This window comes from Podarcis vaucheri (assembly GCF_965113315.1).
Source record: "Podarcis vaucheri genome assembly, chromosome: 13".
Classification (NCBI taxonomy): Eukaryota; Metazoa; Chordata; class Lepidosauria; order Squamata; family Lacertidae; genus Podarcis; species Podarcis vaucheri.
In genome coordinates, this window is record NC_138751.1 from 36597954 (window position 1) to 36623190 (window position 25237).

The 25237-nt window shown below is 46.2% G+C and overlaps 1 protein-coding gene and 1 long non-coding RNA gene across 4 annotated transcripts in view; one reads left to right on the forward strand and one right to left on the reverse strand.

Annotated features, from left to right (window-relative positions):
- PPP1R9B (protein phosphatase 1 regulatory subunit 9B) overlaps positions 1-25237 on the reverse strand; it is a 78990-nt gene that overhangs the window by 15901 nt on the left and 37852 nt on the right. For all 3 annotated transcript variants that reach the window (XM_082194352.1, XM_082194351.1, XM_082194350.1), the window contains 5 exons: positions 24046-24178; positions 20523-20643; positions 13186-13290; positions 8945-9080; positions 5696-5848 (listed from right to left, as the gene is read on the reverse strand). In XM_082194352.1, coding sequence (XP_082050478.1) covers positions 5696-5848; positions 8945-9080; positions 13186-13290; positions 20523-20643; positions 24046-24178 — 648 coding nt within the window. The remainder of the gene's footprint in view (positions 1-5695; positions 5849-8944; positions 9081-13185; positions 13291-20522; positions 20644-24045; positions 24179-25237) is intronic.
- Positions 9725-11348, forward strand: LOC309516100. Its single transcript, XR_014212773.1, has 2 exons — positions 9725-10749; positions 11274-11348. It is a non-coding gene; the product is annotated as an uncharacterized lncRNA (long non-coding RNA).

Below are 25237 nucleotides of genomic sequence, written 5' to 3' on the forward strand. Positions count from 1 at the left end.
CCTTTTATCCAATAGCTGCCGCTTTATCAATTCCTGCCCATACATTTATTGCATACCTGTAAAGAACAAAAGAGGTTACACCCCCACCGCCTGTCTATCTAGCCCAATGGTTGCCATCAATTTGATTTGAATTAGTTTTATAAAGAAATGATTTTAGAATGTTGTATTATTTCATTGTTGTTAGCCGCCCTGAGCCCGGCTTCGGCTGGGGAGGGCAGGATATAAATAAATTATTATTATTATTATTATTATTATTATTATTATTATTATTATTTACTTAGTATTTTTATATTATTTTCCCTTTCTTATCATCTTGCACATGTAACTTTTCTTTCTCCCCCCAAAATAATTTTTATTTGATTTTACAAACATTAATTTATAACCAGACCAAATACATATCCATCTAATGAAGATTTCCCTGAATCTCAAGACTTCCTCTCTGGCAAGGACTCTTTCTTCTTTCCATTTTTGGACTGCACGTGTAACTTTTCCAAAACAAAAAAAATCCTACTCTCCACACTAGAGAGATCCCTATTTTCCACCCTTACTTTGGTTTTGTCCGATTCCTATTCCCCAACAACTATCGCTTTATCAATACAAAAAACAAAAGAAATTACACACACCCCTGCCTATGTATTTCAGATCACTTATTATTTCTATCTTATTTTCCCCTTCTTTTCTTCTTGCGTGTGCAGCTGTCTGTATCCTCTTTCCTCATTCATTAGTTGAGATCACCTTCTGAGGCCCTCCTTCATGTGACTCCTTCCTTGAGAGGTCTGGAGGGTGGCAACACGAGGACAGGGCCTTCTCTGCAGTGGCTCCCCGTCTGTGGAATGCTCTCCCCAGGGAAGTTCACCTGGCGCCTTCATTATACACCTTTAGGCACCAGGCAAAAATGTTCCTTTTTAACCAGGCCTTTGGTTGACCTGATCAATATCCTATACCCTTTTAAAATGTGGCTCTTGGGGGGAGTGGCATGTTATTGGGTTATTGATTTTATTTTGATTTTATATGTTGTGATCTTTTTTTGTGAACTGCCCTGGGACCTCCGGGTATAGGGCAGTATATAAACTCAATTAACAACAACAACAACAACAACAACAACAACTGGGTAAGTGAGTGAAAAAGGACATGTTAAGACCTAAGCTGGGGGGTTGTGAATAGGTATGTGCACATCACCATTTATTTATTTTTTGCCATCTTTATTATCTCCCCCAAAGCTGCTATTATTCCCCTACACCTCTAAACCCTTTGATTTGGCTCCAGCCAACTTTCTTCATCTTCTTGCCCCATGCTATCTACCTATAACTCCGAGAATTTTCTTTATTTCTTTTGTCCCTCCGCTTCCCCCAGGAAAACCCGCTCTTTACCGCTGAATGGGAACAAACGTCCGCACAAAACCCGACTGACTTTGTTACGATTCAGCGGCTTTTCCCGGGGGGAAATCGGGGCGAACGAAAAGCTTCTCGGACCCACACCTAGAAAAAGTATGGGGCAAGGGAAAAAAGAGTGTGAACGAGCCAAAAACCGGCAGCAGCTCTCCAGGATGTCATGCTTACCAGGAGATGATGGGGACTGAAACCCGGGTCCCTTTTGCTTGCAAGGCAGATAGTCTGCCAGTGAGCTATGGCCCTTCTGTGTCTGTCTGTCTCTTGAAATCCAGCACAGCGTGTCAGCAAGCCAGCACTGGGGCTGGCTCGATTCTAGGTGCCTAAATGGAAGCTTGCTGACACACATTCCAGGGTCAACTAGAGGCCGCTACCCACATTACAGAAGAAGCAGAGACATTAAAATTTAGCGCCTCCCAGGCTGCCTTTCTCTCATCTTTAATTGCCACTTACACACTGCAGAAGACGGCAAGGGAGAGTTACAGCTGCCTGGGGCTGTTCATTACACTTGGCCACATATATTTATGGGGGGTGGGTTGAGGGAGGAAAGGGGTAACTTCCTCACATGCCGCTGGGCAGAAGCAGACGTACGGAAAACACAAGAAGTACCAACAGTGGAAGAATGGCAGATGAAGATGATGGATTAGCCGACCTGACTGGAAGAGTCCATGACCAGAAGGAGGAGGAGTACCAGGAAGAATGGGCGAAATTTAATGACTATTTAGTTAAATATGTTAAGTTAAATTAATTGGGAAAAGCTTGCAAATACCGGATAGGCTTAGGCTTCAAATATGTAATGTGATGAACTAATATGTTTAACACTGAATTGGGAAGAAAGATGTTAAGCGACCAGGTTAATTTTATAAGAATATTGACCGTTAAAATGATATACACTGAAATCCAACCAGGGGGATACGAGGAAGTCACTTAACAATGTTAATTGGATTAGTTTGAATAAGGTTATGATTTATGTGTGTTTGCTTATTTGTTTGTGTGTTTAAATTTTTGTGAAAATCAATAAAAAAGGAAAACAAAGAAGCAGATGTATGAAGCTTAACGTTTGCTAGCTTCCACAACAGCTACGCATAAGGCAGCCTCCAGCGAGATGCCTGAAAGGGATACCTTCCCCTGGCAAGGATGTGGAGGGGGCTGCCGTTTTAGGAGACTTGTTTTACACATGCAGCAGCCGTGTGGCATCGCGGTTTCTGTGCAGCTGAGCTAAATGCGGAGGGGAGCAGCTCCCATCAAGCGTTATGCTCTAAACTTAGAGACAAGAAGAGAGGGCTGCGTCGGCCACTAGGGGTCAGCCTAGACGTGCAGCCATGGGCCAGGGATATGAAAAGCACAGAGGCACCGGTTTCTCGCAAACCGCACATAAAACACAAGGAGCCTCATGGCAGCTTGGCCGTCGCCACTTCCTTCCTCTCTACGCTCACCGGCCTTGTTTCCTTCCCACCTCACCACCTGAAGGTTTAACTGATTCCCCCTTGCTGGGCTGAGCAAATCGACAAAACCCATTCTCTCCTTTCCCTATGTTTCAACACGACATTTCTATGATTCAAGGGGTGCCAGAACTCCCACAAGGAGAATCCCAATGGCGTTCCTCCTTCAGACATAGGTGGCACACATTCCAAGCATGACTTCTCCCAAAGATCTGGGGAACTGTAGTTTACTCCCTCATGGTGCTACAATTCCCAGCACCCTTAACAAATTGTGGTTCCCAGGATTCTTTGTGGAGACGTCATGCGCTTTACATGTGTGAGCTGTGTGTCATTTGCAGGTGCATCCTTAAAAAAAACCACCATAAAAGAGAGATATGTTTACCAAGACTGGGAAGATACTATGGCCAGGTCATGGCACAACCTTGCTCCCTGATTAGACCATTCCCATGCAGAAAATCCCACCCACTCCAAAGGTTAGTATCTTTTGCCAAATCTCTTTGCCCCCATCACACAAATCTCCAGTGCTGCTTTGCTCCCACTTCCTGAAACCTATGAAAATAAATTGAATTCATGCGACTGTCTCCTAGCTCTCAAGTCACTGTGACTGATATGTGATCACAAAAGCAAACTGAATTTTTTTAGTCAGTTAGAAAGGTTTTTAATTGTTTAATCTAGCCAGTTAACCGGCTAAAGACTGCACTCTACTCCTTATATCTGCTTCCTGGATCCTCTTGGTTCTCTAACCAGAGCTAGGAAGTGGGATCAGCTGGCAGTTATAGCCTGACACTGTCTTACCTGGTTTTTGCCAATTGTGCCTCATCCATTACAAAGTCTGATTTTTCTGGTCTCCCACCCTTCTTGCTTCTGGAGAATGTTTATTTTTAAACCCAGACTCGGCATTCGTGCAGCTGCGGGCAATGTTAAATTTGCATGCGTTTAAAACATATTGGCAGATTCAACTGCCTTCCCCCAACACCACCACTCCCTTCTGATTTATTCTTGTAAAGAAGCTGGTAAAATGCGGTCTTGACTATGCTACCACTCAGTGGATTTGTAACTGGCTGACTGACCGAACCCAAAGGATGCTCATCAATGGTTCCTCTTCATCCTGGAGAAGAGTGACTAGTGGGGTGCCACAGGGTTCTGTCTTGGGCCCGGTCTTATTCAACATCTTTATCAACGACTTGGATGATGGACTCAAGGGCATCCTGATCAAATTTGCAGATGACACCAAACTGGGAGGGGTGGCTAACACCCCAGAGGACAGGATCACACTTCAAAATGACCTTAACAGATTAGAGAACCGGGCAAAAACAAACAAGATGAATTTTAACAGGGAGAAATGTAAAGTATTGCACTTGGGCAAAAAAAATAAGAGGCACAAATACAAGATGGGTGACACCTGGCTTGAGAGCAGTACATGTGAAAAGGATCTAGGAGTCTTGGTTGACCACAAACTTGACATGAGCCAACAGTGTGACGCGGCAGCTAAAAAAGCCAATGCAATTCTGGGCTGCATCAATAGGAGTATAGCATCTAGATCAAGGGAAGTAATAGTGTCACTGTATTCTGCTCTGGTCAGACCTCACCTGGAGTACTGTGTCCAGTTCTGGGCACCACAGTTCAAGAAGGACACTGACAAACTGGAACGTGTACAGAGGAGGGCAACCAAAATGGTCAAAGGCCTGGAAACGATGCCTTATGAGGAACGGCTAAGGGATCTGGGCATGTTTAGCCTGGAGAAGGGGAGGTTAAGGGGTGATATGATAGCCATGTTCAAATATATAAAATGATGTCACATGTAGGAGGGAGAAAGGTTGTTTTCTGCTGCTCCAGAGAAGCGGACACGGAGCAATGGATCCAAACTACAAGAAAGAAGATTCCACCTAAACATTAGGAAGAACTTCCTGACAGTAAGAGCTGTTCGACAGTGGAATTTGCTGCCAAGGAGTGTGGTGGAGTCTCCTACTTTGGATGTCTTTAAGCAGAGGCTTGACAACCATATGTCAGGAGTGCTCTGATGGTGTTTCCTGCTTGGCAGGGGGTTGGACTCAGTGGCCCTTGTGGTCTATTCCAACTCTATGATTCTATGATTCTGAGAAGTGATGTGCGCATATGCACAACCCATGTGCTCAAGTGCTTCTGCAGCCACCGCCGCAACTCAGCAAACAGCACCCTTCCCTGTTTGTTTGAGTCAAAGAACAAAGGTTTTCAGTTCCCTAAGCTGCAGGTAAAGGTAAAGGTAAAGGGAACCCTGACCATTAGGTCCAGTTGTGGCTGACTCTGGGGTTGCGGTGCTCATCTCGCTTTATTGGCCAAGGGAGCCGGCATACAGCTTCCAGGTCATGTGGCCAGCATGACTAAGCTGCTTCTGGAGAACCAGAACAGCGCACGGAAACGCCGTTTACCTTCCCGCCGGAGCGGTACCTATTTATCTACTTGCACTTTGACGTGCTTTCAAACTGCTAGGTTGGCAGGAGCTGGGACCAAGCAACAGGAGCTCACCCCATTGCGGGGATTCGAACCGCCAACCTTCTGATCGGCAAGTCCTAGGCTCTGTGGTTTAACCCACAGCGCCACCCGCGTCCCTTAAGCTGCAGGTAGCTGGGGCCATTTCTGTGGTGTGCTTAGAAACAAGAAAAGGTTCCACGGATGTTTTCATTAGTCATGTGACACTTCCATCAGCCACAGAGGCCACTGTATCCCTTTTAGGTCCCCAGTGAGGAATATGTGGCCTTCTGGAGTTTGTTGGACTTCACTCCCCATTATCACACTCCTGCTGGCTGAGACTGATGGGAGCTGGGAGCCCAACAACATTGAAAAGCTTATGGCTTCTTTATCCTTTCCTTTTAGGCCTTTCCTTACCTCCTTGAATTTATGCACCAGCTTTTCAGGGTCCATCTCAACTGGAGACAGCATGTCTTCGTTTTCAGCCAGCTCAAAGACTTCAATGGCCATCTCGCTGCTGGGGAACATGGGACTCATCTCTTCGTCTTCGTCTGTGGCGTATTCACCCGTCTGCAAATTGAGAAACAGGCAAGCTTCATGGTTTGGTTTTTAAAGTTAACATCGATGCTGGACAGAACCAAGTGTGTGTTCAGATAGCGCCCTGAGACCCACGAAGAGGGGGAAACAGCAAACTTAAAAACCAAGGTACTCATTATGGCATAAGCTTTTGTATTCGCTTTGTTGTTGTTCATAAATCCCACATCAGCAATGCCGTCAAGCCTTGCCACTTCTGATGCCAGATTTGTGCTTACAGTGGTACCTCGGGTTATAGACGCTTCAGGTTACACACTCCGCTCACCCAGAAATAGTGCTTCAGGTTAAGAACTTTGCTTCAGGATAAGAACAGAAATCGGGCTCCGGCGGCACAGCAGCAGGAGGCCCCATTAGCTAAAGTGGTGCTTCAAGTTAAGAACAGTTTCAGGTTAAGAACGGACCTCTGGAACGAATTAAGTACTTAACCTGAGGTACCACTGTATTCTTCTTTGATTGGACAACAGTAGTACCTCTGGATATGAACGGGATCTGTTCCAGAGCCCCGTTCGCATCCAGAAGCAAACATAACTAGTGGACGGCACGTCTGTGCACGTGCGTGTCGCTTTTTGCCACTTCTGCGCATGCGAGTGACATCATTTTGAGCGTCTGCGCATGCGCAAGTGGCGAAACCCGGAAGTAACGCACTCCGTTACTTCCGGGTTGCCGCAGAGCGCAACTCGAACACGCTCAACATGAAGCATATTCAACCCGAGATATGACTGTACAGCCTACGAAAACTTGTGCCACAATTCACTAGTTGAGTCTTTAAGGCACCACAAATACTTTTTGCTGTTTTTGCTGCAAAACAGACTTTACACAGCTACACGTCTGGAAACTTAACAAAGAGAGAGAGATGTAAAAGTGAGTCATGCTTTCAGTTTTCACATGGCTCGAGTAATACCGAAAAGGGATGCGTGGAGGAAATGTACAAGCTAATTCCACACCAGGGGACTTGCACATCTTCCCAAAGCCACTCTCTTTTCAAATGTTACCATGTAAAAACAGCAAGTGGAGCTTGCTTGTACTTCCTCTCTCCCAGCATCGAGAGAATGTCTGAAACCATACACATAAATGCAGCAGGCTTAAAAGATTAGGAGTAGCCAGAGGAGGAGACACCAATGGCCCTTCTATGATCTCCAACACAAATATTCCTTTGGTATTCAATGTCTTGATACAAGAAAGAAGGCTGATCATTCCCCTGCCTCCAACCGTGGCAAGCCAGGGACCTCCATGAAACTTCCAACAGGCTGGTTCAGTGGAGAAAGCCATTCTCTATATTATTTGTAGCTAGCAGGTATCCTGTTGTTGGAAATCGAGGTTCCATTCTTAGCTCTCATGGTCAATAGCCAATGACAGACCTGCCTTCTGTTAGCAGGTACAGTGGTACCTCTGAAGGTCCGTTCTGAAGGTCCGTTCTTAACCTGAAACTGTTCTTAACATGAGGTACCACTTTAGCTAATGGGGCCTCCTGCTGCCGCCGCACGATTTCTGTTCTTAACCCGAGGTTCTATTTCTGGGTTAGCAGAGTCTGTAACCTGAAGCGTCTGTAACCTGAGGTACCACTGTATTGTATTCTTAAAAGCAGAATGCACTTTGGTTTGCTTACCCCGAGAAAGTTAACCTCATGCGGACCCAGGCCTTACAGCAAACAATCTGAACTGTAATGTGCTACAGAATTTTGCGATGACTGATGGCAGCAGGGTCATCTTACCCATAGGTGTTAGGGGTGCAGGGCACCCGGGCGCCGGGCTCTCAGGGATGCCAGGCCGAGAGTCCGGGGCCCAAGAGTTGAGTCCGGGAAAGAGCCCACCTGTCGGTCGGAGTGTCGCGGAGGGCTCTTCTGCTGCGGGCGGCTCTGCGGCGCGAATTCGGGGGCAACTGAGCCAGAGAGATGTTGAGGCGGCTGGCCAGCCCTCCTGTGCACCTGGGACTGGGCAAACTGGAGGTGTGTATCAGGTGGACCTTTGCACCCCAGCGCTACATATGCTTAAGACAGCCCTGACTGGCAGAGATGGTTGCGACCCTCTAGCACCCATTCAGCTAGTACATTGGCCTCCGCTGGAGACAAGCGTAATTATCAGGTACCACTTTAAAAGAAACCAAAGCCTACCCATTTAAGGATGGCACACAGGAATTTGAATTATTATTTTTTCTTCCAAAGACTGGTTTCGGACATGGGTAGCAAGCATGACAAGAGGCCTGGGAATATGAGTGGAAGAAGGGACAAAGGGGACTTTTGGCAGTCGGCTTACAAAAAAATTGGGTGAGATGGAGAGACAGAGAGAGGGTGGGAAAGAGGGAAGTGGCTGGAAGAATAGGACAGGGATGGAACGCTGCTCTTCTGGGCACAAGGAGCAACAGGGCAGAGGGATGGGAAGGGAGAGGCACGGAAGAGGCATGGAAGGGGAGATGAAGGAGGAGACAGCAGACAGATTTAACGAAGGACTAGAAACTTAAGAAGGGCTCCAATTGTAGGCAAGGCTTGATGCTATCGATTTATTCTGTTTCTTTATTCAGGACCCCTCTTGACTGGCATTTTGTGGCTTTTTATTTCTCGTTTCGCAACATGTTCTTGACGCAATAATAGTGCATTAATGGTGGGTTTATGCTGGACCATTCACGCACCACCCTGCTTTTTAGTTGCTCCCCCAGTGCAGCCACATTGCTGCTGTTTGAAGAGGCTACAGAGTGACAGAAGCTGGGACCAGACGAAAAAGCCCCCTCAGAACACCTGTGGTATGAAAAGTGACAGGAAATGCGTTGATCGGAAAGGAAGCTTCATGACTGTGCCAAAACCTTTGCCAGGCACAGAGCAGTATTGAAAGCGGGACTGTGCAGCACAATAACAGCACAATAAATTGCCGTGAATGCACAATGAAAAGAATATGTCCGGAGCAGGCCTCAGTTTCAGCCAAAAACGTAGCCATCACAAAGAGTCCGCAAGGGAACCACAACTTCCTCTGGCTCTCCTTTATGCTCAAAGTGCTGACAAGAGGAACGAGGAGGGGATATGGCGCGCCGTGTCCTTTTCCTCCTCTCCCCAACAGGCTGAGAGAAACCTGTTCCACTTACTTCTTCGTCCTCCTCCGTGTACTGGGTATACCTCTGCTCCATCATTTCCCGCTGCCACCGTTCCTGCTCCAGCGTCTGTTGAATGAGTTGAGCCACTTCGCTCTGCTCGCCCGGCTTTTCTCTCCCAATCAGGAACCTAAGGAAAACGAAAGAGGTGGGAGAGAGGGGGATAAGAGTACGGATCTCAAAGAAGTGGGTCAACACACTAGGAGTTATGCGGCCAGGCTATATATATACACATATATGCACTGGGCTCAAAAAGATCCCAGCACAATCAGTTTCTGAGCTGTGATACAACTGGAACGGATTTGCTTATTTTGTGCAATCAATTCTTCTTCGGTCATGCAAGGAGGACAAGGAAGTACGCTGAGGACTGAAGTCCTCTCATCCCACTAAGTGGAAGCCCTTCCCCGCTACCATTTTAGAGGGCTATAATACATACCGTATTTTTTGCTCTATAAGACTCATTTTTTCCCTTCTAAAAAGTAAGGGGAAATGTGTGTGAGTCTTACGGAACGAATGCAGGCTGCGCAGCTATCACAGAAGCCAGAACAGCAAGAGGGATTGCTGCTTTCACTGCACAGCGATCCCTCTTGCTGTTCTGGCTTCTGAGATTCAGAATATTTTTTTTCTTGTTTTCCTCCTCCAAAAACTAGGTGCGTCTTATGGTCTGGTGCGTCTTATAGAGCGAAAAATATGGTTGGATCCGGCCCCCGGGCCTTAGTTTGCCTACCCATGCTCTAGACAGATCTTCGGCTTTGAGGTTTTTTTAAAATTAAGAGCAGTATATAAACAAATCTTTCTTGTTGTATCTATTGGTCCCCAATATTTGACAAGTTGCTACCCATTTTTTTTAGGCGGAGGACGGGAAAAGAGAGTTGTTGCAATCAACTAACCAAGGAGCCCATGGGTATATGTCCCATGGATACAGAACCAGAAAGCCATACAGATTTCAGGAGCCTGGTCTTAGCCTGAGGCCTGCCACAGCCCGTGTCTGCAAGCGATGCTCAACAACAAGGCTCAGAAACTGATTGCGATGGGGAGAGTATAAAGACGAGCACCCCAGAGCATGCGCAGAGTGCGTTTCTTTCCCAAATGGGCTGCTACTACATCCAGTTGCCTGCTCCCAAATGGGATCAGGGCTAGGGCTTCTAGATGAGAGGAAGTGACTTCCTGACACAACTCGCATCCCCGGGGGGGAAAGGACATTCTATTCAACATCTATGAGAAGGTCTTATTTTCTGGAAGGTTGGCTAACTCTCATTTCCCGAAAGTGACATTTAGGCATGGGTCTTGCGTTTGTGCAACCTGAGTTCACGTGTCACAGTGTCAAGGGGTGTGCGTGTGTGTGGGTTTTTTAGTAGTGATAAAAAAATATGGGCTGGAGCACCAGTTAAACGGATTACCAAATCCTTTAACTGGTTAACAGGGCCTTTCTATCTGGGAAGGCAGAATGATGCCTGTGGAGTATGGAGGAAACTAGTTGCCTAGCAACACATTCTCGTAGTTGAGGTACCCGTTGCTTGGGAACCGATCAGCACTCAAATCTCGGAGGAATGGGTTAGGTTCTAGGTGTAACCCCCCCAAAAAAAACTGCACTGCCCTTTTTGTTGAAGGAAGCAGGGAGGGCCTATATGTGCCGCCGCCCCCCCCCCCGTGTGTGTGCGTGTGTGACAGAGCGAGTGTGAGAGAGGTTTTCTGGCTTGATTTCCATTCTTTCAAAAACCACCGACGCAAGGATCCTGGGATGGGGCCAAACCTCTCATTCTTAATGCTGCCAGGAAAAGTCAGGCCAAATGCCTCTGGTGAGATTTAAAAGAGAGAGAGAAAGGGGGGGGGCACAGAGGCAGCCGTATAGATAAAAGGACAAAAACAGAAGAACCACAGCTGACAGGATAATTCAACAGCCCACAGCCCTACGGTCTCCCTCACGCGCACATATACACATTTCCATTGAACCAAACCCTTGTTTTGTTTCGTAGGAAATAATGACATTGGACACTTTCCCATGGTGCATCGGGGCACATTCTGGGGCGCAATGGGCACTGCTCCCCAGTTTAAAATGGAACCAGATGCTGACTGGGCAGCAATGTTGCCAGCCACTGCCCATTTCCTAGGAAGCCAAAGGCCTGTTCGCAGACTCCCTTCCGGTTGCAGTTCTCTGGGCACTGCTGGGCCAGAGCAGTGGAAATAGAGATATACGAATAACTGGGTGGGATGAAAAACAGGCCAAGCAAGGAGGTTTAGTGGGTGCCTTTCGTTGCTGTGCTAACGCAGTGCTAATCTCGCTTTCTTTTCTCTCCCTCCCCTTTTCCTCGCTTGATGGTAGGGTTAGGATTCGGGGATTTCGAAGGCGAAAAGGAACGCTGAGTTGGTGGTGAGCGTGAGGGGCAGCAGAGAGATACCCCCCCCCCTGCTATTCTCACATCATGGGATTGCATGTCGTGGTTTACTGCAAAAGAGCAGCGTGTCAGTTCATGCGATGAACCCAAAGGGGCCAGCTTTGCGTGATGTATAAATGCAAGGTCCCTATCTGTTGGTCCCAAACCAGGCAGACTTTGCAGGCTAATTTTAAAACCCTGTTTTACAATATTGGCTTGTTTGGAGGGTAAACTAGGATTGTGAGTTCGCACTAGGCCTGTTTGTGTGAAGGGAGAAGTGAAGTTGAAGCCAATGGCCTGCATGCTTTTTCAGTGAAGTCAGAAATCCCATACCCTCCAACATTTTCCCGGTGAAAATAGGGACTTCCTATTCCGTACCCTCCAACATTTCTCTGATGAAAACAGAGATGTCCCCTTCAACATTTCTCTGATGAAAATAGGGACGTCCTAAGGAAAAGCGGGACATTCTGGGATCAGATCAGAAATTGCGGTGGCTTCTGTAAATCTGAGACCGTCCCTGGAAAATAGGGACACATGGCAGGTACGAAATCCTCACTCACTGTGGTGTGCGAATCTAGCCAGTACGCGTCCTCTTAACATACAAGAGTTTATAAAGAATAAGTGTTTCAGAGTCTCGGTTCCCCTCTGGCTCTTCAAGTAATGCTATCAAATTGGCAGAATGTCAGGCAACATTTAACGTTCTGTTGAGGTTGAGGGAGATTTGCCAGAGAGGCAGGAAAAAGGAGATACGAATTGGGCTCTCAGACCTGGAAAGAACAGCAAAAGTGAGGAGAGTCCACTTGACCAGGAAATGAAATGAGGAGTGTTGAACCAGAACTTTAAGAGGCTGAGATGCAGATCTGAAACCTGCCGCCTGTCGAAACTGAAGTAGGCTTTTGCATGCAGGTACAAGTACCCACTGAGAATATGCTTTGAAATATTCATTTAAAAGAAATATACCTTTAAAAGACAGCATAATAAGCAGAAATTCCAAAGGTGCTGGCTGTCTCCCACCATATAGCCACGATGGGGAAAAGCCAAACCAGTTGAACTTCTGTGTATCACAAACTTAACAGACACAGCTGCCCCTGCCTCTTCCTCTGTTTTTAACCCTGGGCAGCTTGTTCTCTGCTTTCAAAACGCCACAACAAAAAGGGAGCCTTCAAGCTACATTTTAGCGCCTTGAAAACAACAACAAGAACAACAGCAGCTAAGTGACAGGTAGCAATTTAACAGGAAAGGCCTCCGTCTGTTGGACTTGCGTCTGGCAGAAGGCGTTTAGAAACTCGGTAGCCCCTCCAGAGGAAAGAAGAAAAAGAAAAGATGTGAACTCTGCCAGGAAAAAAACAATGTCATCATCGTCTAGGTTCTTTTATACTCTTTGGCATGATTAGCTGAAAGCGCTGCAATGAAAGGGAGCTTCTAACCCTGACTGCTTTATTTGGTTCTTTAAATCCATTCCTATGCATTTCTGTTGGTGTTGCTTCACACACAGAGCATTCTATCAACTTCAATTGGGAGCAAGAAATATCTTCAGAGGACCATTAAGAAGGTAGCCCCTTGATATAATGAACTCACCAAGGCAATACAGTTCTATATCTGCCCAACTCTACATAAATAAGCAGAAGAAGCAGTACCAGGGCTGCTAGGAAAACCTTTCAGCTGCCATCTTACGCCCACAACCATTTCACGGCAAACAAAATGACTGCTCTGAGAACATTTTCCCACGATGCATCAGAGAGCTCTCTCTGAGGCAATACTTCCGTTCTTCTCTATATCTGTTTTTTCCCCCTCCCCAGACAGACGAGCAAAACAAATTCTGGTCCCATCACAAAACTGGGGTGCACACCGTTCCCCTACCGGACTCTACCCTTGGTATTCCTCAGCACGGAGGCAGCAAAGCTTTGGGTCACACCCACCAGACTGGTGCCATCCACCTCGACGATAAGGTCGTTTACCTGGATCCTGAGGGAGAAAAAGGATGGAGAAAGTTAGAAGGGGACTGACCATTCAGTTGTAATATATATGTGCACAAAGCCAAAGGAAAGGCCGCCTGCATTCTTTAGCTATCGGAAAGCACATCTGTGCCAAACTTGCATATATAGCGGAACCTCGGTTCTCAAACGTAATCCGTTCTGGAAGACCGTTCTGAGTTCCGAAACATTCGAAAACTGAGGCTCATAGTTGGCTGTCTGCAAATTCCATTGAGAAAATTGAAAAACATGCAGAGGAAGCCATTCGACTCCTGAGGCGCATTCGAAAACAGAAGCATTTACTTCCAGGTTTTCGGCAAAACGTTCATCAACGGAGTCGTTCAAAAACTGAGGTACCACTGTATTTTAAAAACCCAGCGAGCATTATGGAAGTTGGCCACGTTCTCATTTGTGGAGAAAATGTGGAGAAAATTTGTGGAGAATTTTTAAAAAAATCAATCTGCAATACTGTGGTTATTTTTTATCAATCAGTTCTTTAACACTTTCCCGCATATGAAGGGCTTCATCCATGCTCTCTTACTTTGTTGCCAGTAAGTTAGAATGCAACATAGCGACATGACTTGCCCAAGGTAATATTTGCTCTCCTCTGTTCAAAACCAACACTTTTTTTCACTATAACACACACTTACCCCCAAACCCCATACACAGCTCTCTCTCTATGTGACTTTAAGGCACTGAGAAGGACATTTCTATCGCTCTTTGCATTCATGCCACTACAGTTCACAATGCGAAGGCAGAATTGCCACCACCGGGCCACTCATGTTAGAGGGGGCCGTCTGGATGAGCCTGCATAGGCCTCAACAAGTAGTTTCCACGGGAAAAGAGAAACACTACTCTTCCAAGATTAAACAGAGAAGAAGAAGGGGGGAAAAGCAGATGAGCAGGTAGAAAAGAAAAGCCAGGCAGGTCAGTTTTAAAAGAGAGCAGGTGGTGTCCACACATTGTTTGACCAGAGGTAAAAAAAGCAAAAACAACAACATCTTGAGCATGCGAAAGATCCTTTGCCAGATGCAACTTGGTGAGCGGTTTCTGTAATCTTACCAAGCGTTCACCCATGAATACCCCCTGTTTATATTTCGCTGGTGCCCCTGGAACTGGGCAGGCAGCCATGTTTGTTGCTATGACAGCGAGCAGTAGCCCTGCTGGCATTTCGCACCAGAGTTGCTTCTCCTCTCCCCCACCGCCACCCCTTCATTTCTCTCTCCCCCATTTCAATTCTGTGAGAAAACACACAGGGAGCATGAAGGCGTTCAGTTCCAGCAAAGAGACAGTGGTTGCTTCTTGATTTAAATTGGTGGCCTGGGATGGGTAAGGGCTGGTTAAGGATCTATTATTGTAACATTCTGTGTTGTATATATTTACTTCAGCTTCTGCCCCTTCGCAAAACGTCATGATGGGGAACGGCACATTAAAAACGCTAAAATACGCCTTAAAAACTTGGGAGCGAGCAATCAATGAAAAGCATGCCAGCCCTGAAGCATTTTGACCTTAGCCCCTAAAAGCCCATTCCAATTAGGTTAACAGCATATAGCAGGATTGGAGAACGTCCAGCCCAAATTTGGCCTGCAAAGCTGTTTTCCCCAAACCATGCCTGCCTGACCCATATACAGTGGTACCGCTGCTTATGAACTAAATTCGTTCCGGAGGTCCGTTCTTAACCTGAAACCGTTCTTAACCTGAGGTACCACTTTAGCTAATGGGGCCTCCCGCTGCTGCTGCACGATTTCTGTTCACATCCTGAAGCAAAGTTCTTAACCCGAGGCACTATTTCTGGGTTAGCGGAGTCTGTAACCTGAAGCGTTTGTAACCCGAGGTACCACTGTAAACATAGCACTGCAGAGCTGGAACCACAACGGTCATCTAGTCCAACCCCTTTCAATGCGGGAATCTTTTGCTCGAACTCATTACCCTGAGATTTAGATGTGTCATACGTGATGTCAGGATTGACTGTGCAACCAAGTTCTCCGTTGCAAACTTGATTGTGCAGCGAATCCCTGCAGGAAGCAGGTTTGAAATCGCTGCCGGTGGGGATGGTATTTCAAACCTGCCGGATCGGCTGCGAGTTCGAGTTCCCCACGCGAATTGCACCTGCCGGGCCAAGGACACAAGAAGAAGAGCCCCGCTGGGCCAGTCCAAAGTCCAGTATCCTGTTCTCAGAGTGGCCAACCAGATGTTTGTGGGGATGCCTGCAAGCCAGGCCACGGGTGCAACAGCGCTCTCTCTGCAGGACAGAATTGAGAGAGAGCAGGAGGATTGATTCGCCAATGGAAAGGCCTGCCCACTGCTTAAAAGAATCTGAGAGCAAACGATTGAAACGTTTTGCAGGAGGAGGGAATCATTTATTTATCATATACTGGAGCACCGCAGAAAGACATGCCAGAGTGCTCCATCTGCTTTCGTATTGTACTGGGACCTGACAGGGTCTGCTTTGTTTTGAATTCTGCTTATTCAGCCTTGCGTTTAAGCCAATAGCCGCAGGTGACAAGAAATCACATGCAGGCAAGTGAGGAGGCTGGTGGAAAATAGATGAAGTGCCCTGTCCATAGCTGTCAACTTACAGATTTGAAAATAAGGGACCAGCAGCCTTGAAAATAAGGGATCGGCAGCCAAAATAAGGGATTTTGCTTAGCTTATGCATGTCAGGGCTGCCGTCACCCTGGCACGAGGAGTTCCATTGGCCCTTCCCCGCCCGAGAGAGAGGGAGGGAGGAAGAGAGACTCTCACCCATGAGCCCGGTATGAGGCGGTTGTGGCGCCACGGTGGCTGCTGAAGCGCCGCCCTTCTGCGTCCCTCCCCATCCCCTCCTCTTCTTCCTCCCTCAGCCGCTTCCAGCTTCCCCTGGCAGCGCGGTGAAAGTCTTGTAAGAGAGGGGCTGCCCGCCCACCCGCCGCTACCCGTCTCCTCACGATGCGGCCCTGAGGGGGGAAAGGGAGAGATGGAGACGCGGCAACTTGTGCGCGTTCTCTCTCGCGCAGCGGAGGACCCCAAGCCGCTGCTTCCCTCCCGAGCCGGGTGAGCATGAAACCCAGGAAATTTAAGGGACATCATCAATCCGGGACAGCAGCGGGACACGGGGCTGGGATAAGGGAGTTTCCCACCAAATAAGGGACAGTTGACAGCTATGGCCCTGTCCCTTTCAGGCTGTCAGAGGAGAGAAGTCCTTCCTCTGGGCCTTGCACAGAAATGCAGTGTGCCACTGATGGAAGGCCCTCCTCATCTCTGCCTCTTTTGTACCTCTGATTGCCCTTTGCCCCTTCATCACAATTCCTCCTTCTCGTGATCCCTCAGGGTATTTTTATTTTTAGCTTATCTATGAAAACAAGCCAAGTTGAGGGAGGGGAGGGGAGGGGGAAAGGCATGAAGGAAGTTTCCAAAATGATTCTTGCACAGTTCTAAAACCAGGGTCACCCAATCCCATCCCTTGGCAGCGGGTCCCGAGTTCAGAACAGGAAGAAGTTCTTCACACAGCTAAGCCTGCGGACCTCTCTGCTACAAGGTGCGCAATGACTAATGACTAGACACATTCCAATGGCGGAATCAACAGATATGACAGTAAAACAGACCCCTTGCATTCAGTAATGGTATTATGCCTCTGATTAAAAGCTGATGGGTATAAACAGTGGAAATTGGATGACATTGCTTGACGGAGACTTGGAGCATCTCACACGCTCCCTTTGGAAGTTCTGGGCTGATCCAGAAAGGCAGCAATAATTTACAATGCTCCTTGTTTATTTCACCGCTGAGGTGATTTTAATCTGTTTTAATATTTTAACTTTTGTATTTTTTAAAAGTACGGCCGTGATTTTTTTCTTGATTTTATTGTTAACCCCTTTGAGCTTCTTTACAATCAAGCAGTACATAAACTTTATGAAATGAATGAATAAAATGAAAATAAATAAATATCCATGTAACTACCTTTCTATAATATCAAATCCCACACTTTGTGATTACTCAAACACAAAACACATCACAAAGGCCATAACTCATTGTCTCATTGCTGTCAACCTGTGGGGTTCTTTATTCCTTGTGCAAGGCCACAGTCTTCAAGGTTTTAATTGCTCTCTTCATACTACAGATCTTCCAGCGGTGATTTCACCTCAAACTATTTTGGGCAGAGAGTGAATCCTGCAATGGCAGGTGTAATCCCAGCAATTAAAAATAGCACAGTTAAGGTGTGTACAGTTTGACTTCCTCTAATACGAAAATGTTTTCAGGGTTCAAAGCTAAACCGAAGCAGGTTACACTGCTCAGGAGATGCTACCGATTAATCAGAAACATGCCTTTTTAATTTTCACTGGGTAAAAAAAATTATAAATCACAGGACATGATCCAACTGTTATTTCACTAAGTGTTCCCCTAGTTGTGACATACCGTATTGAGATCAAGAATCTCTGCTACATTGTGATCACGTATAGCAAAGCCACCCAAATCCATTCTTCTTTCCAAAGCACTTTTGGAAGGGGGAAATTAAAAATAGAGGCAGGGGGTGCAGTTTAAGAGAAAAGCAATCGGCAGGTGAAGGGTTATGGATGATTGCCCATTCCTCGCACCCTCCTTCCTCAGCTCTGATGCACATCACACCTTCCAGAAAACTGTCAACAATGGATAAGGTGCTGCTGCAACAGAGCATGCTTTCTGCCATCTTAAAAATTTGCTCAGGGGGAAAAGGTTGGCTCTTCATTGCAGAAGAGTACGAGAATTGTTGCTTCGCCATATCGTTGTTTTATGATATGTTCGGGTCTGTTATGAAACCGGGAAAGCAGTTGGTTAAATAATCCTGCCGTCCACAAAAACATTCCATCTCTTTATTTATTTCTTATGGAAACAAACATGAAGCCCTCAACACATTCATAAGGGAGTCAAGTCAGTAACTCAGTAAACTGCCCTTCAACTCGGTGCTTAGGATCATGCTGAAAGACTCTGAGAGCCTGGCCACAAACTAACACTCCCTGCATGAGAGCATCCCCGCTATGCGAAAGTTTTTTGCCTGCTGAGAATTCTGTTTTCTCTCCCATGAACAAGCCAAGAAAGTTGGAGGGAACAGAAAAACCACAGACATATATATACACATGCACACAAGATGGTGAAGGAAGAGACTCATGTCCCATCAAAACACCATACAGTGGTACCTTAGGTTAAGAACTTAATTTGTTCCAGAGGTCCATTCTTAACCTGAAACTGTTCTTAACCTGAAGCACCACTTTAACTAATGGGGCCTCCCGCTGCCGCCACACAATTTCTGCTCTCATCCTGAAGCAAAGTTCTTAACCAGAGGTACTATTTCTGGGTTGGCGGAGTTTGTAACCTGAAGCGTATGTAACCTGAAGCGTCTGTAACCCAAGGTACCACTGTACATTTAAAGCATGTTGCTTTCCCCAAAGAATCCTAGGAATGGGAGGGCTGGGAATTGTAGCTCGGCGAAGGGCCAAACTACAGTTCCCAGGATTCTTGGGGGACGGCGACAATGTGCTTTAAAGGTGTTTCATATGTACAATGTGTGTGTGGCCTCTGGAGGCCTTTCCTCTCCGTTCTTTATCTCTCCTTTGCAGATTGTTGTCCCTGCTGCGTCCGTTCCCAGTTCCTAAGGAAAGTTAGGAATTTTCTGAGCAGAGGGATAAAGAACAGATGCAGAAAGACAGAAAGAAGCTCCTTCTTCACTCTGTGTATGTATGACGTTTATCCCCTCCAGCTTTCTCTGCCTGATGAAGAGGAAGGGGAAAAGTACTTCATAATTTTCAGCAGAATTGTCCGCTCTCGTACGGTGAGCGTAACATGTTTGAACATCGAGTGTAATCTGAATGTTCCCTTTTCTCCCATGTTTCACTTCTAAAAACAGATAAGCACTCATCATCCACCTGCGTTCTCCATTTCTTTCCCAATGTCTTTGTTTTCTCTGTTTTTAGTTGTTCTTATCTGTCAGCCGCCTTGAGTCCCAAAAAGGCGGGGTATGTACGATTGCTTGCAAGTATCCCTTCACCCAGAGCTGGTTTTCCCAAACTTGGGTCTCCAGCTGTTTTGGGACTACAATCAGTGCTGGTTTTACATATAAGTGAAACAAGCTATAGCTTAGGGCCGCACTTTCTTGGGTGCCCCCAAAAAATCGAAAGGAAGAATAAAATGTATTTCACTATTAATATACTTCTTAATTGTATTTCAGTTCAACAATTACTTTGATAAAATACATATTCTGTTATGTGCAAATGGCTTTAGATACCTATTAGGTCCATAAATTACCATATAGCATACCGTATTTTTCGCTCCATAAGACACACTTTTTTCCTCCTAAAAAGTAAGGGGAAATGTCTGTGCGTCTTATGGAGCGAATGCGTGGTCCCTGGAGCTAAATTGCCCAGGGGCTAAAAGCAGATTTTCCTTTTATTTTTGAAAGAGGGATGGGGGTGTTGAAACAAAGCCACTGAGCAGCTGATTGGCAAGCGATTGGGAGGGAGATAAGAGATGCTAGCGATAAAGGAGGCTGCCTGGGAGTGAGTGGGGAGCTAAAAGCCCATGGATCCTCAGGATTTTTGCATTGGGTCACCCCAAATTCACCATCAGATCACATAGCATGTCCATGGCTACACTACAGCCTGCACCCATCCACTGTTTTGTGGGGCCGCAATGGCACAAAAACGTGGTTACAAAGCATGGATCCACATGGATCCTCGGGATTTTTGCATTGGGCTACCCCAAACTCACTGTCAAATCACATATCATGTCTGTGGCCACAGCATGACCCACAAAAATCATACATCCACTGTTTCGTTCAGAATATTATTTTTCTTGTTTTCCTCCTCTAAAAACTAGGTGCGTCTTATGGTTGAGTGCGTCTTATGGAGTGAAAAATACGGTGTATTCAACACAAAAAACCAGTGACAATCTGTTGTTGACAAGGGACAGCTGGACATATAAAGGGCACCATTACCTTCAGTAGCTTAGGGCCTCATCAAACCTAAATCCGGCCCTGACTACAATTCCCATCCCACTGGTCCTGCTAGCTAGGGATGATGGGAGTTGTAGTCCAGCAACAGCTGGAGACCCAAGTTTGGGAAGCGCTGACTCAGAGGCATGGAATGCTTGATAAGAGCAGGAGAAACATGTCACATCACAGCTAGCAGGGTTTTTCTTTCCCCTGCTCCCAGTACCCCCTTCTGTGAGTCAAAGGTAGGGCGTTTGCAGTGGGTTCAATGCCAACCAGAGACTGACCTGCCATCTCGGTGCGCTGCTCCTCCTTCTGTCACCGTCTTGACAAAGATACCAAGTTTTTCTAGGCCCATATCAGCACCGGCTCCCATCCCGATGATGCTGATTCCGAGCCCCTCGGAATCTGAACGAGGGAAAGCAAAGGGTGATTTTCTTAAGAACACCAGGTTCCAGAGGAGTTACCAGAATTAGGTCACAGGGCAAGTTACAGCCCTGGACAGCATATTGCAACAAATACAACAGATAAGCACAAGGATAAGTCAATAAAAACTCCTTTGAACTACTAAGTCAGACAATCACAGTGCTTTTCACACTGAAGATGTAAACTAATAGCGGGGGAAACGGGTGGAAATTTCTCTGCTCACACTGCGGTGCACCCTGAACATGGACCAGACCACAGGCAAGAAGATCCAAGCATCGCCCATGAAATTAGAAGAAGATGAAGAAGAAGAAGAGGAGGAGGAGTTGGATTTGATATCCTGCTTTATCACTACCTGAAGGAGTCTCAAAGTGGCTAACATTCTCCTTTCCCTTCCTCCCCCACAACAAACACTCTGTGAGGTAAGTGGGGCTGAGAGACTTCAGAGAAGTGTGTCTAGCCCAAGGTCACCCAGCAGCTACATGTGGAGGAGCGGGGAAGCGAACCCGGTTCACCAGATTACAAGTCCACCGCTCTTAACCACTGCACCACACCAAGAAAACCAGGACATGCAAGTTAGGGACGGTTGATGTATCAGTGCTTCAGGTCCTAAGGATTAACGTTCTTTGTGGTAGGATGGAGGAAACATTGCATTAAAGGCCTTTTCCTTATTTGTTGTTGATTTCCCGAGTTGCTTACTTCCCTTGCTTCGACCACATCCCAGTTTCTATGAAAAATTAGCTGTTAAGGTAAGAAAAAACCCCCAAAAGGATAGGGCAAGGGGGGTATAACAGGTAGCCAGGCTCTAAATACGATCCTCCTGAGTGGGGGGGGGGACTTAAGGGAGCATCCCAGGGGTATGAGGACACCTTCTTGAATAACTACCCAAATAACTAATTCAGTTTGTCTTTACTCATGGGGATACAGCTGCTATTTGCTTGAGGCCTAATAGATATTCAATTCCTACAATTTCCAGAGGAGTATACTCATGTGAGCCTGCTGCAGCGAAAACAGCAAAGAGGCACTTCAAAGATTAACCAATTTTATCATGGTGTAACACAGAGGTTAGCAACCTAAGGCCCATGGGCCAGTTTGGGCCCATAAGCTTCCTGGAACTGGCCCACGGCCGTTGCGTGGATCGGCGTGGGAATTCCATGCTTTTCCCCCCCACGGCGCCATTTTATTTCTCGCCGCGGGGACCGACTTCCAGGTCGGAAGAGCACTGGAAATATTGTGTGTGCATGGGCGCTCCTTAACCAGAGGAGCGCCCGTACACATGCGTGTATGCTATTTCTGGTGCACTTCCGACCTGGAAGAGCGCCAGAAATAGCTTGAGCGCATGTTCCGGCCCACTGAGAGGTCTGCCGGGGAGTGGACCGGACTGGCCTCAAAAAACGAACCCTGGCGTAAGGTTTCGTAGGGCTGGGTGATATATCGATATATCACTTGGAACCGGTTTGAAGTCTGTCTCGTGATATCAGTTTCATAATTTTAGACCTGGTAATATATTGTGAGTCATGATATGTGTGTGTGCCATGCTAACATCATGATGCAGAAAAAACCGTGAAGCCAGCGGATGTCTCTACACAGCTCCATCCTTCTCTCAGGCATTGTGATATACAGGTATGTTGCGATGTTTAGCTGGTGATATGCCACAAAGTTGAAAACCAGATCTCGCCCAGCCCTAGACTTCAGCTCACTTTGTCAGATGCATGGAATGTGATCCTCATTTGTCAGGTTTTATGTACAAACACAAGCACATACATACATGCACCCACCCACCCATACAAGTGGTAAAGCTTTGCTGCTAACACAGCTGTGATCATTCCTGCAGAGGAACAGTTTGGCCAATATGGTCAAGGTGTTAGTTACCTCAAGAACGGATAATTTCACAACTCCATTACAGTGGTACCTTGGTTCTCAAACACCTTGGTTCTCAAACACCTTGGTTCTCAAACAACTTGGAACCCAAACACTGCAAACCCGGAAGTAAGTGTTCCGGTTTGTGAACTTTTTTTGGAAGCTGAATGTGCTCCGTTTTGAGTCTTACGCTTCCGTTTTGAGTGCCACATTTCCGTTTTGAGTGTTATGCTGAGATCTGTCCGTTTTCGCTATTTGAGCTTTTGTTGCTCTTTCTCTTTGTTTTGTGTGGAACCCAGTTCAGCTACTGATTGATTGACTGTGTTACATTGCTTATTGCTTTCATTTTATGGATCCATGGTCTCGTTAGATAGTAAAATTCATGTTATATTGCTGTTCTAGGGGTTGTTTTTAAAAGTCTGGAACGGATTAATCCGTTCTGCATTGCTTTCTATGAGAAAGCGCGCCTTGGCTTTGGAACGCTTTGGTTTTGGAACGGACTTCCAGAAAGGATTAAGTTTGAGAACCAAGGTACCACTGTAGTCCACAAGCTGCCACTAGGCTGTCCATTATGCCACCAGGCTCAGTTCAAGGTTTTTCTTTTAGCATTCAAAGCCCTATACAACTTGGAGCCAATTGTGTTCCTCCGATGGGACACGGTTTAGAGTCCCATACGCTTAGATATACTTGACATCAAGTAGATACTAGGATTTTCGTTTTGTGGCTCCAGCTCTATGGAATTAGCTCTTGATCTCCTTTCATTTTTTACACTTAGGCAGCTATCAAAGAATTTCTCTCTCTTTTTAAACAATGGCTTTCCCTGAAGAGTGACTCAGCCATTTTACACTGTATACCACACGACACCTGGATTTTTAAGATCTGCTTTTCAGATGGTTATGCACATTTTTGCTACCTATTTTGTTGCTTTTTAAATATCTCCGTCGCACGCACTGCTTCAAAATCACTTTTTGGGGGGAGACAGTTTGTAAATCCTTAAACAGACAAATAAATAAATAAAGAAGGGGAGGGAATGTAAAGGCTGGTGTTAATGACAACGGAATGCAAAATACCGTCTGGGACAATTTAATTAGAATGTAAATGTATGCAAAATTACCCTTCTCAGCAGCGGTAGCTGGTGATAACACAGTAATCTCAGCATCCCTGAGTAAATCAGAGCTTAAATGTATGTGGAATGAACACGGCCGTGACACTTCACAGTGGCAGCGGAGGGTGACAACAAAATCATCTGAACATTAGCACTTGCAGTGGGGCTAGGAAACCATTCTTGCTATCCAGGCCCAAATGGAAAGAAATAAACTATTGGATGTGTTGCAATTCAGTGGCCAGGCCATCCCTCAGCTGAAAAGCTCTGACAAAGACCTTCCTCGTTGATGTGTGTGTGAATGTAAAGAAACACCTTACTTTCCAACACATTCCCCAGCTGGCTGAATCAAAAAATAGGCTCCCACCTTCTCCACTCCAGAAAAACCATTTTTACCTCACATCTGTACCATATATCTCCATTACCTTTATCTAGTTCCACGGGAAAGAGGTCTAGCCTCTCCACCCGCTTCTCGAGTTCATACTCTGCCGAGGCAGCCATGGGATCGACATCTTCGTTCCGCCGGTCATATTCCTCGTTGGAATAGGTGCTAAAAACCTGGACAGAGAGAGAAAAGCTATGAACACAATGGCACAATGGAACACCGTAACGGAAGCCAGAGCGCACGGAAATGCTGTTTACCTTCCCGCCGCAGTGGTACCTATTTATCTACTTGCACTGGCGTGTTTTCAAACTGCTAGGTTGGCAGGAGCTTGGACAGAGCAACGGAAGCTCACTCTGTCACCGGGGTTTGAACCGCCAACCTTCCGATCAGCAAGCTCAAGAGGTTCAGTGGTTTAGACCACAGCGCCAGCCATGTCCCTGGACTAGATGGGGCACTGGCCTGACCCAGCAACACTCTTCTTATATTCAATTCTCTCTTCTTATGTACACACACACACACATGCATTGTGCGTTAAGAAAAGCACTTCCCTTTGTCAAGTTCTGTGCTGCGACAGGGAAGTCTCTTTCTCCATGTACAGCGTGGAAAACACAACTTAGGAATTCAGGAAGAGATCACAGGAAGGAAAATTCGAGACACTGAACAATGGAGAAGGGAGGTGGTTTTGGTGTACTTTGGATGGGATTTACAGGGAGACCTTAGTGACAGCTAAAGCAAAGAGCGTTCAAAATCCTACGCCAAGTCTTTCCCAGAGTAGATGGGTCACTCGGATATCATTCTCAGTGAGCAAGGCCTCATTGTTGTGGCCTTTCAGTGGCCCTTGACAAATGAACAGGGCTTGATTCCTTGTTCTGCTATCTCATATGGCCAAACTGGCTCTTACTTCTTACCTCCTAAGTCAGAATCCACATTTATATGTCCTCTCATATTCACACGAAACAGTCCTTATCCCTGGGATGAATTTGTAATGAATCTGTTCAGTATTTAACCTTTCAAACTCCCCACTCCCATTGTTCTAGAATTGATATTTGCTTTTATTGCAAGCTGACTTCTGGGTCTGCCATACCAAAAGTGCTGGTATATGCTTAAATAAAATTTGTAACATGTCCGTGATTTGAGCAATACAGGATAAGTGGTGTTAATTCGGTTTGAGGTGGTACATTGATTCAATAAAGTGACTAGTTGTGTGAATGAAAGGCGAATTCAATTTGCGG